The 10400-nt window shown below is 46.2% G+C and overlaps 1 protein-coding gene across 1 annotated transcript in view; it reads right to left on the bottom strand.

The window, feature by feature from the left end:
• The window catches only part of LOC134294220 (unconventional myosin-XV-like), a 14247-nt gene extending 4273 nt beyond the window's left edge, over positions 1-9974 (bottom strand). Inside the window, exons 1-4 of the mRNA XM_062964568.1 lie at positions 5620-9974; positions 2240-2313; positions 817-880; positions 418-527 (exon numbers count right to left, since the gene is read on the bottom strand). Of these exons, the coding sequence (XP_062820638.1) occupies positions 418-527; positions 817-880; positions 2240-2313; positions 5620-9294 (3923 nt within the window). The 5' untranslated portion in view covers positions 9295-9974. The remainder of the gene's footprint in view (positions 1-417; positions 528-816; positions 881-2239; positions 2314-5619) is intronic.
• Between the last annotated feature and the right edge of the window lie 426 nt (positions 9975-10400).

Raw genomic sequence — 10400 nt, 5'->3', positions numbered from 1 at the left:
ATTATTATTATTATTATTATTATTATTATTAGAAACACAACAAGATGAGTCGGACACTTTCCATCATCATCATCATCATCATTATTAAAGATAGACATGCTGGATTATTATTATTATTATTATTATTATTATTATTATTATTATTATTATTCACAGTGAAAACCAGCTCGGAAAGTGCAGGGCCTCAAGGGAATTCAGAGGAGTCAGAAGTAGCAACATCAGATAAGGAATCGAGTGAAGAGATGAGTGATAAGGAGCGTTCCCAGCGGAACCCACCTGTAGCTACGGAGATCAAGAAAAGTATTTGTTTACATATCAGAGCCGAAAATAGATTGTGTTGTTCAGAGAGATTCTGTAGGAAAACTGTGAAGGGAAATTCAAGGGAAGCAGAACGATTTCATGGGCGTCTTTACTTACGGCGGGTTTTCCCCGAGAGCTTTGCCTTCGTATTGGAGCACCTGGTCCGTCCCGTAAATGTTGTACATTTTGTAAGGGTTCATCGAGACTAAGATGCTGCCGATGTAGGTCTGGGGAAAGAAGGGAAGAACGAGAAAGAACGAGAAAGAAAGAGAAAGAAAATATGTGTGTGTATATCTATCTATAGCAAGTATGGGCAAAGTTGGACCGTTTGGGTGTTTTGGACTGCAACTCCCACCATTCCTAACAGCCTCAGGCCCCTTTCTTTTCACCCCCAGCCGCTTAAGCGGCTGGGGGTGAAAAGGAAAGGGCCTGAGGCTGTTAGGAATGGTGGGAGTTGCAGTCCAAAACTTTGCCAATACCTGTCCTACAACAACGTCTTCTGCCAAACCCACTTACGTAAATAAGTCCCTTGTCAAATCTCTTCTTGAGGTTCTGGAGCACGATGCTTTCTTTGAGTTCCCTGCAACGGAGAGAAATTAATAAGAGCCACGTTCCAGAAGCATTCTCTCCTGACGTTTCGCCCACCTCTACGGCAGGCCTCCTCAGAGTCTGTGAGGTCTGTTGGAAACTAAGCAAGTGGGGTTGATATATATATCTGTGGAATACTATCCAGGGTGGGAGAAAGAAAGAACTTTTTGTCTGCCTGTAGAATGTTGCCATTGATTAGAATCGAATGGCCTTGCAGCTTCAAAGCCTGCCTGGGGAATCCTTTGTCGGGAGGTGTTAACTAGCCCTGGTTGTTCCATGTCTGGAATTCATCCGTTTTCTGAGTGTTGCTCTTTATTTACTTACTGTCCTGAAGCTAGTCTGAATGTTGCCATTGGCCACCTTGATTAGCATCGAATGGCCTTGCAGCTTCAAAGCCTGGCTGCCTCCTGCCTGGGGGAATCCTTTGTCGGGAGGTGTTAACTGGTCCTGTCTGGAATTCTGGCCAACTTGATTAGCATTGAATGGGCTTGCAGTTTCAAAGCCTGGCTGCCTCCTGCCTGGGGGAATCCTTTATCGGGAGGTGTTAACTGGTCCTGTCTGGAATTCTGGCCACCTTGATTAGCATTGAATGGCCTTGCAGCTTCAAAGCCTGGCTGCCTCCTGCCTGGGGGAATCCTTTGTCGGGAGGTGTTAGCTGGTCCTGTCTGGAATTCTGGCCAACTTGATTAGCATTGAATGGCCTTGCAGCTTCAAAGCCTGGCTGCCTCCTGCCTGGGGGAATCCTTTGTCAGGAGGTGTTAACTGGTCCTGTCTGGAATTCTGGCCACCTTGATTAGCATTGAATGGGCTTGAAGATTCAAAGCCTGGCTGCCTCCTGCCTGGGGGAATCCTTTGTCGGGAGGTGTTAACTGGTCCTGTCTGGAATTCTGGCCAACTTGATTAGCATTGAATGGGCTTGCAGCTTCAAAGCCTGGCTGCCTCCTGCCTGGGGGAATCCTTTGTCGGGAGGTGTTAACTGGTCCTGTCTGGAATTCTGGCCACCTTGATTAGCATTGAATGGGCTTGAAGATTCAAAGCCTGGCTGCCTCCTGCCTGGGGGAATCCTTTGTCGGGAGGTGTTAACTGGTCCTGTCTGGAATTCTGGCCAACTTGATTAGCATTGAATGGGCTTGCAGCTTCAAAGCCTGGCTGCCTCCTGCCTGGGGGAATCCTTTGTCGGGAGGTGTTAACTGGTCCTGTCTGGAATTCTGGCCACCTTGATTGTGGATTTCAGTGGCTCCTTCCTCCACTTTGTATGGAAAAAATTACACCTCCCACTGGTCCCAATCTGGTTCCCAATTTTCTAACATTGAGAAGTTGTTACGTTTCCGAAAGCCCATCGTCCACTTACTCCAACTGAGTCATGTCTTCCACGCCGTCGTCTCCTTGCTGGGCCCCAGACTGCAAGTTGTGGACCGAGTGCATCTGAAGGAAGAACCAAATAGCTCTTTATTAATCTTTTATGTACTTACCGTATATACTCGAGTATAAGCCGACCCGACTATAAGCCGAGGCGCCTAATTTTACCATCAAAAAAACTGGGAAAACATTGACTCCAGTATAAGCCGAGGGTGGTAAATTTCAGAAATAAAAACAGATACCAATAAAATTACATTAATCGAGGCATCAGTAGGTTAAATATTTTTGAATATTTACATCAAGCTCAAATTTAAGATAAGACTGTCCAACTCGGATCAAATCATTATTCTCATCTTCTTCAATGTAAATGTGCTTATGTATCCTTTTAATAATAATAGAGTAAAATAATACATGTAATAATAATAATAAATACAGGAAAATAATACATGTAGTAATAAATAGAGTGAAATAGTAAATGTAATAATAATAAGATCAGAGTGAAATAAGAACGGTATTATTAATAATAAAAATAAAAATAGAGTAAAATAAATATAATAGTAGCAACAATAATAGAGAAAAATAATAAATGCAATAATACCAATAATAAATGTATTAATAATAATAATAAAAATAGCGTAATATAAATATAATAGTAGCAACAATAATAGAGGAAAATAATAAATGTAATACGTAACAATAAAATTACATTAATTGAGGCATCCGTAGGTTAAATGTTTTTGAATCTCTACATAAAGCTCTAATTTAAGATGAGACTGTCCAACTCTGATCAAATCATTATTCTCATCTTCTTCAATGTCAATGTGCTTATGTATCCTTTTAATAATAATACATGTAATAATAATAATAATAATAATAAATACATGAAAATGATACATATAGTAATTAATACAGTAAAATAATAAATCTAATAATACAGTAGAGTCTCACTTATCCAACATAAACGGGCCGGCAGAAAGTTGGATAAGTGAAAATGTTGGATAATAAGGAGAGATTAAGAAAAAGCCTATTAAACATCAAAATAGGTTATGATTTTACAAATTAAGCACCAAAACATCATGTTAGACAACACATTTGACAGAAAAAGTAGTTCAATACACAGTAATGCTATGTAGTAATTACTGTATTTACGAATTTAGCACCAAAATATCATGATATATTGAAAACATTGACTACAAAAATGGCTTGGATAATCCAGAGACTTGGATAAGCGAGACTCTACTGTACCAATAAAATTACATTAATTGCGGCATCAATAGGTTAAATGTTTTTGAATATTTTATGAAGCTCAAATTTAAGATAAGATTGTCAGGCTCTGATCAAATCAGTATTCTCATCGTCTTGAATGTATATGTGCTTATGTATCCTTTTAATAATAATAGTGAAAAATAATACACATAATAATAATAATAATAATAATAATAATAATAATACAGGAAAATAATAAATGTAATAATAATAATAAGATCAGAGTGAAATAATAAATGTATTAATAATAAAAATAGAGCAAAATAAATATAATAGTAGCAACAATAATAGAGAAAAATAATAAATGTAATAACACCAATAATAATAGAGAAAAATAATAAATGTAATAATACCAATAATAATAGAGAAAAATAATAAATGTACCATATATTCTGGAGTATAAGCTGACCGTTCAAATAAAGCAAGTAATGTCTCTGAAGTTAATGTGCAATGGTTAGCCATTAGATTGTAAGCATATTTACCATATATTCTCGAGTATAAGCTGACCCAAATATAAGCCAACCAGGACCCTCACCCAAGTATAAGCCGAGGGGGGCTTTTTCAGTCTTAAAAAAAAGGGCCGAAAAACTAGGCTTATACTCAAGTATATACAGTAAATGGTCTTTGAGTGTCAGAATCATAGAATCTTATTGGGTCATCCAGTCCAACCCCATTCTTCCAAGAAGCAGGAAAATCACATTCAAAGCAACCCCGACAGATGGCCATCCAGCCTCTGTTTAAAAGCCTCCACCATACTCCACGGCAGGGAGTTCCACTGCTGAACAGCTCTCTCTAGGGTCCTAAAGAGTGTTAAAGAGTAAAAATAAAAAGTGCGTGCAACTTGAGTCGGCTTGGCTCTAATTAACCGTCTGCTCTTGTTCTGGGCCCGGCTCCATGTCAGGGATCAAATCCCAACATTAGCATCCCGGGCCTTTGTGCCAACTATCCTCATGCTGCTGCCGTCGCCTTTCATTCCTTCTCTTACCGATTGCAAATTCAGCCTCTGAGTATGTGAGCTAAAAAAAACTCCTTTTTTTTTCAACTACAAGTCCCAGAATCCCACTATCAATTCTTTTCGGACTACGACACCCAAGAAACTAAAAGCAAACTTGTTCTCTGAACTTTTTCTGGACTACATCTTTCTGGATCACAATCCCCCCAGCCAATAAGAGTACCAAACTGACAGTAAATGTGTTGACGAAGGCTTTCATGGCCAGAATCAGAGCTGTATGACCATGTTCCAGAAGCATTCTCTCCTGATGTTTCGCCCACATCTATGGCAGGCATCCTCAGAGGTTGTGAGGTATATTGGAAACTAGGAAAATGGGGTTTATAGATCTGTTTATACAGTAGAGTCTCACTTATCCAAGCTAAACGGGCCGGCAGAACCTTGGAAAAGCCATTTAAATAGTGCATCCAGCTAAAAACCCTCATTACCTGCTTTGAACTGGATTGTGAGTCCACACTGTGCCATATATCCCAGTTCAAAGCAGTTAATGTGGGTTTTTAGCCCGATACACTATTTACAATAATTGACTATAATTCTGATAATAATAATAACAATAAATGATAACATTGGGGACTAGAACATGGAAGAATTGCCTCAAACAAATAACCCACTTTATCTGCTTTGAACTGGATTGTCTGTCTTATATTAATAATAATGATAATAAGAAATGATAACATGAATATGTCTAGAGGAGAGTGACTGAAATGATCAAGGGTTTGGACAACAACCCCTATGAGGAGCGGTTTAAAGAGCTGGGCATGTTTAGCATGCGGCACTGTTAACCATTCTATTCACCTCTATCTTCTACCTTTTCTTTCTCAGTGATTGGTTTGGGGGGCACCAAAATTCTGTTTCGCCTACGCTTGAAAATTACCTTGGGCCAGCTCAGGCTTTGATTGTACTTTGGCTCAATGCTCTGGGATCGTGGGAGTTGTAGGTTTACAAGGTCTTGAACCTTCTCTGCCGAATAGTCCCGGTGCTTCAGCAAACTCCAAGGATTCCATAGCATTGAGCCGTGGAAGTTGAAGCAGTGTCAAAATGCATGAATCATACAGTAAGAATGCACCCACGGAAGCCACCGAGTCACCCCGAATTACCTTGCACTGCCAGTTACTGTCGACTCCGCCGTAGTCTTTTTTGTGCACCGACGACCCCCGCGTCAAGTACCAGAAGAGGCTGCTTCCGCCCCGGCGAGGACCCTTCCGCTTGGAGCTTCCCCTTGGAGTTGGAGGGCGCTGGTAGAGCTTCCCCGAGGCCCATTCGTTGGGCATCTCGTGAACATGGACCGTGTGGTAGTCACTCCAGGGTTGGCTTTGCCGTCCGGAGGACCTCCTGAAGGACGAGCCCATCCGATGGATCTGCGGGGTCACCACCGCATACCTCCCCAAGCCGTCCTCCATTCCGTGTTCTAGAAACTCATCCAGATAATGGACAGGACCCGGTCTTGGAGGTGGCTCGTACTGATCTTGGAAAGGCGGGGGATAATACGCCATGGACGGACCTCCTCGCGGCCCTTTGAACGAGTATCTCCGTTGGGATGCCGGGCTGCCCAAATTGCCCGCAGGAGCACCGTAGGACATATTCTCAGAGGAGTATTTGCGGCTCATCTTGGGAGTGTAGTCCCCTTCGCCCATTGTTTCGGGAAATGACTCCTCGGGGAACGATCTCCTCGAAAGTGCCGGAGAAGGTCCAGGGGAGTGATGAAACTGAGCCTGGTATGGATCCACATCTTCCAGATCCATGTAGGAAGCGGATTGCACCATCCCGGCGAGAGGCTGGCCGATCCGTTGAAGGAAGGCCTTGCGGGCGCTCGGAGCCGGACTCGGCGGTTGTTGAGGGAAATTGGAAACACTCCTTAGACTTGCCGAAGATCCTCTCCTGGGCAAGGAGTTCCGTCTGCCTCTGAGTCCACTCACGGGAGGGTAATCCCATTGTTCCTGCGGCCAGAACGGCGTCTCCGCTGAGCCTTCGGCCTCGTCGTAGGACTGAGCGTATGGAGACGGGTCTATCGGCGATTCACGGATGGTGACCCTCCGGCTGCCTTGCCTGCTCGGCATGCGAGGGGATTCCCGGGCGGACAAAACGGGGGATTGTGGGACAAACTGCCTCATGTACTGGTCCCGCATTAATGGCTTCACCACTTTGGTGGGGGGCTCGTTCTGTCTGTTCCAAGCTTGCGGGAACCTCCCCATGGGTTCAACGGGGAAATTGTTCATCTTTCTCGGCGGCCGAAAGGGATTTGGGGCCCTTCCTGAGGTCCCACTAGGTGGAAAGTCCTCGTACTCAGCTGAGCCAGGCTTATAAGGAGCGTAGAACAACGAGCGGCTGAAAGGAACACCCGTCTTTAGGCTCTGGACTGAGGCTAAACTCGAGGACGATGGGTTGCGTTTGTTTGCGAGTGTGTTGCGTGCCACCGTTTGAGGCGACTGGATGGTAGAACCTCCCGTTGGGTTCTTCTTCATGGGTTGGTTTCGCCTGTTGGAGCCCAACGATCTCAGAGACGTGGACGAGTTCTGCCTCTGCGCAAGTTGAGGGGAGCTTTTGTTGATGGCAGATATTGGGTTGGATTTCCACAACGAGGCGCCAAGGCCTTGGTGGCCCTTCTTGGAGGACGGCAATCCCAGGAACGGGAGCGTGTTGTGCAGTTCTTCGTGAAGAGCGTCTCGCAACCGCACCGAGGGGTGAGACGGCAGAAGAGCCCCGTACCGCCTTGCAGGTTTCGGAGAAGGCTCCGAAATCGGCATTTCAAAGTGTCTCATCATCGGTGGTTGAGGAGAAGCAGGCCTCGCGAGCCATCGTTCGCTGAACGGTGAAGACGGACCTCTTTGCATTGGAGGAGGCGTGGGAGGCCTGGTGGGTCCTCCACTCCTGCGGTGCTTCAGGATGGGCTTTGGTTGGCAGAGGGACTTCTGTAGGAACTGGCCAAGGGGGCTTCCATACTCCCTTGGGGAGATATCAGGGTTCTTTGGACCCATTCCGCTGCCGAAACTCCTCCCAGTTGGGTTTCTATAGAGAGGCCTTTGCAGCTTGGTGACGAAACAGCCAGGCAACATCTTCGAAAAAGTCCCTGCTGACCTAGGTGGGTCCAGATTCTGATTGTCGAACTGGGCAAAAGGAGAAACCAAAGGCTCAGACTCCTCCTCCTCCTCCACTTCTTCCTCTTCCTCCTCTTCCTCGCGATCCCAAGGACTGAAGGGAAAGTGCGGGGAAGGTGGGAGGACGACGTCAAGTTTGTCAACGCCGAACAGCTTCACTTGCGGCCTCGGAAAAAGCCGGAACCCTCTGTTCAAAGGCAACTGAGATGTCAAATTGTCTAACCCACCTTGTTGTCCGAGAAGAGAAGAGCGAGAAGAAGGGAAGCGGTAACCTAGGCCGCCCTCGTTGCCTTCGGTCTCATCTATCTCCGCAATGTCGTCCAATGGATAAGCGTAAGGGTTGTAGGAAGCCTGCGTCTCAGAGGGCCACTCCTGCTCACTGTAGCTGACTTCGTGCTGAGAGTAGACATCCTCGTTGGGATACTCCACCGGACCCGTCTCTTCATAAGTGGTCCCTTGTGGCCCTCCGACCTCTTCGTAGACATTTCCGAATCCGTCGTAGGGTTCGTAGGGCGAATAACTGGCCGAGGAGGCATACTGCTGTTGGTTCTTGTACTTGTGGTAGTCATACTGGTCTTGGTCGTAGTAGTCCACCGGGTCGTCCACAACAGTCCTGCCCCGATATGGCCCGTTTCTTTCAAGGTAACTACGGCGGGAAGAGGACAGTGGGTCATAATTGCTCTCCTCTCGGAAGTCTGCCGGTGCGGCAGAATCCAGTTCGTCCCAGTAACCAAGTCCTTCCTGGGTTTGGCCGTAGAGAGTGTCTCTTCCAGGAATCTTCCTCATATTCGCTCGGTGCTTCAGAACTTCATCTCCAGAAGGGAAGGGGAGCTTCTTGGCCCCGATCCTATTCAACCAGGATTCGTCGGTCACTCTTGAGTTGTGGGCGCAAGTGCATTGGTTGGACATGAACCTCCGGGCCAACCAGTTGGTGGCGGAGGCCACTTTGCTGACGATCTGGGCCCGGACCTTGAACTTCTCCTTGGGTTTGCCTCTCTTCCGGAAGATGGTCCTGAAAAACCCTCCCGCTTGTTCTTCCGTCTTCCGGCCGCCCAGCCGGATCAGCATGAAGGAGGGCTTTGTGGTCCCCGCGGCCGCCGGCTCGTCCTTCTTCTTCTTCTTCTTCCCCAACTCCTTGAAGCGCATCATGAGGTTGGAGGTGGACTTCATCACCCCCTTGTTCTTGTTCTTGGTCTTCTTCCGCTTGGTGCTGTGCTTCTTCAGGCCCCAGAAGAAGCGGGAGGCGTTCTTGAAATGGGACGTCTTGGGCGTCTTCTTCTGCCCGGGCCCTTTGAAGCCCATGACCATCTTGGAGGTGCTCTTCAGGCTTCGCTTCTTCGCAGGCTTCGCCGCGACCTCCTTCTTGGCCATGGCCATGGCCTTGGTGGCCCCTTTCAGCTGGGCTTTGGCATTGTCCTTCTTGGCCCCTTTCTTCTTCTTGGCATCTTCGGCCGCCGCTTTTGCCTGATCTGCTTTGGTTTCCCCCTTCTTCCCGGCTTTGGCCGCCCCTCTCCGGTCCCTCCCCTTCCTCTTTGGGTCTTCCTCGCTCTCCGCTTCCTCTTCCTCCACCAACTCGCTGCTGCCCATCTCGCTCTCCTCCGCGTTGCTTTTGCTCACCTCGGCCTCCGACACCTCCTCCGAGTCGCTGAGGACCTCTTTCTTCCCCTTCTTAACCATTGTCTTGGTGGAGCAGGAATCGCATTATTTGCTTCGTCTCCGTCACTTGGCCGCAACGTTCAGAGCTTGGCAAGCCGGATCCCTCCCGTAATGATGGCTTTCATGGCGAAACCCTTGTGCCGTTCCTTCCAAACCAGAAATTCAACATATCAGACAAGCTTGGAGACATCTTTGCAACTACTTCAATTGCCTTTGTGTTGGCCACCAGCTTCACGACTACAAGAAAACACAACTCGGCCTTTTATCTACCTTCTCAGTGAATTCAGTGACTTTTCCCACTTCTATTGGTCTGCTATTCTTCTCCAAGGAGTCCTTCTCGTCTATATTTTCAAACTACTTCAATTGCCTTTGAGTTGGCCACCAGCTTCACGACTACAAGAAAACACAACTCTGCCTTTTATCTACCTTCTCAGTCAATTCAGTGACTTTTCCCACTTCTATTGGTCTGCTATTCTTCTCCAAGGAGTCCTTCTCGTCTATCTTTTCAAACTACTTCCATTGCCTTTGTGTTGGCCACCAGCTTCACGACGACAAGAAAACACAACTCTGCCTTTTATCTACCTTCTCAGTCAATTCGGTGACTTTTCCCACTTCTATTGGTCTGCTATTCTTCTCCAAGGAGTCCTTCTCGTCTATCTTTTCAAACTATTTCCATTGCCTTTGTGTTGGCCACCAGCTTCATGACGACAAGAAAACACAACTCTGCCTTTTATCTACCTTCTCAGTCAATTCGGTGACTTTTCCCACTTCTATTGGTCTGCTATTCTTCTCCAAGTAGTCCTTCTCGTCTATCTTTTCAAACTACTTCAATTGCCTTTGTGTTGGCCACCAGCTTCACGACTATAAGAAAACACAACTCTGCCTTTTATCTACCTTCTCAGTCAATTCAGTGACTTTTCCCACTTCTATTGGTCTGCTATTCTTCTCCAAGGAGTCCTTCTCGTCTATCTTTTCAAACTACTTCCATTGCCTTTGTGTTGGCCACCAGCTTCACGACGACAAGAAAACACAACTCTGCCTTTTATCTACCTTCTCAGTCAATTCGGTGACTTTTCCCACTTCTATTGGTCTGCTATTCTTCTCCAAGGAGTCCTTCTCGTCTATCT

This window comes from Anolis carolinensis, unplaced genomic scaffold, assembly GCF_035594765.1.
Source record: "Anolis carolinensis isolate JA03-04 unplaced genomic scaffold, rAnoCar3.1.pri scaffold_13, whole genome shotgun sequence".
NCBI classification, from domain to species: Eukaryota; Metazoa; Chordata; class Lepidosauria; order Squamata; family Dactyloidae; genus Anolis; species Anolis carolinensis.
This window is presented reverse-complemented; position numbering and strand designations above follow the sequence as displayed.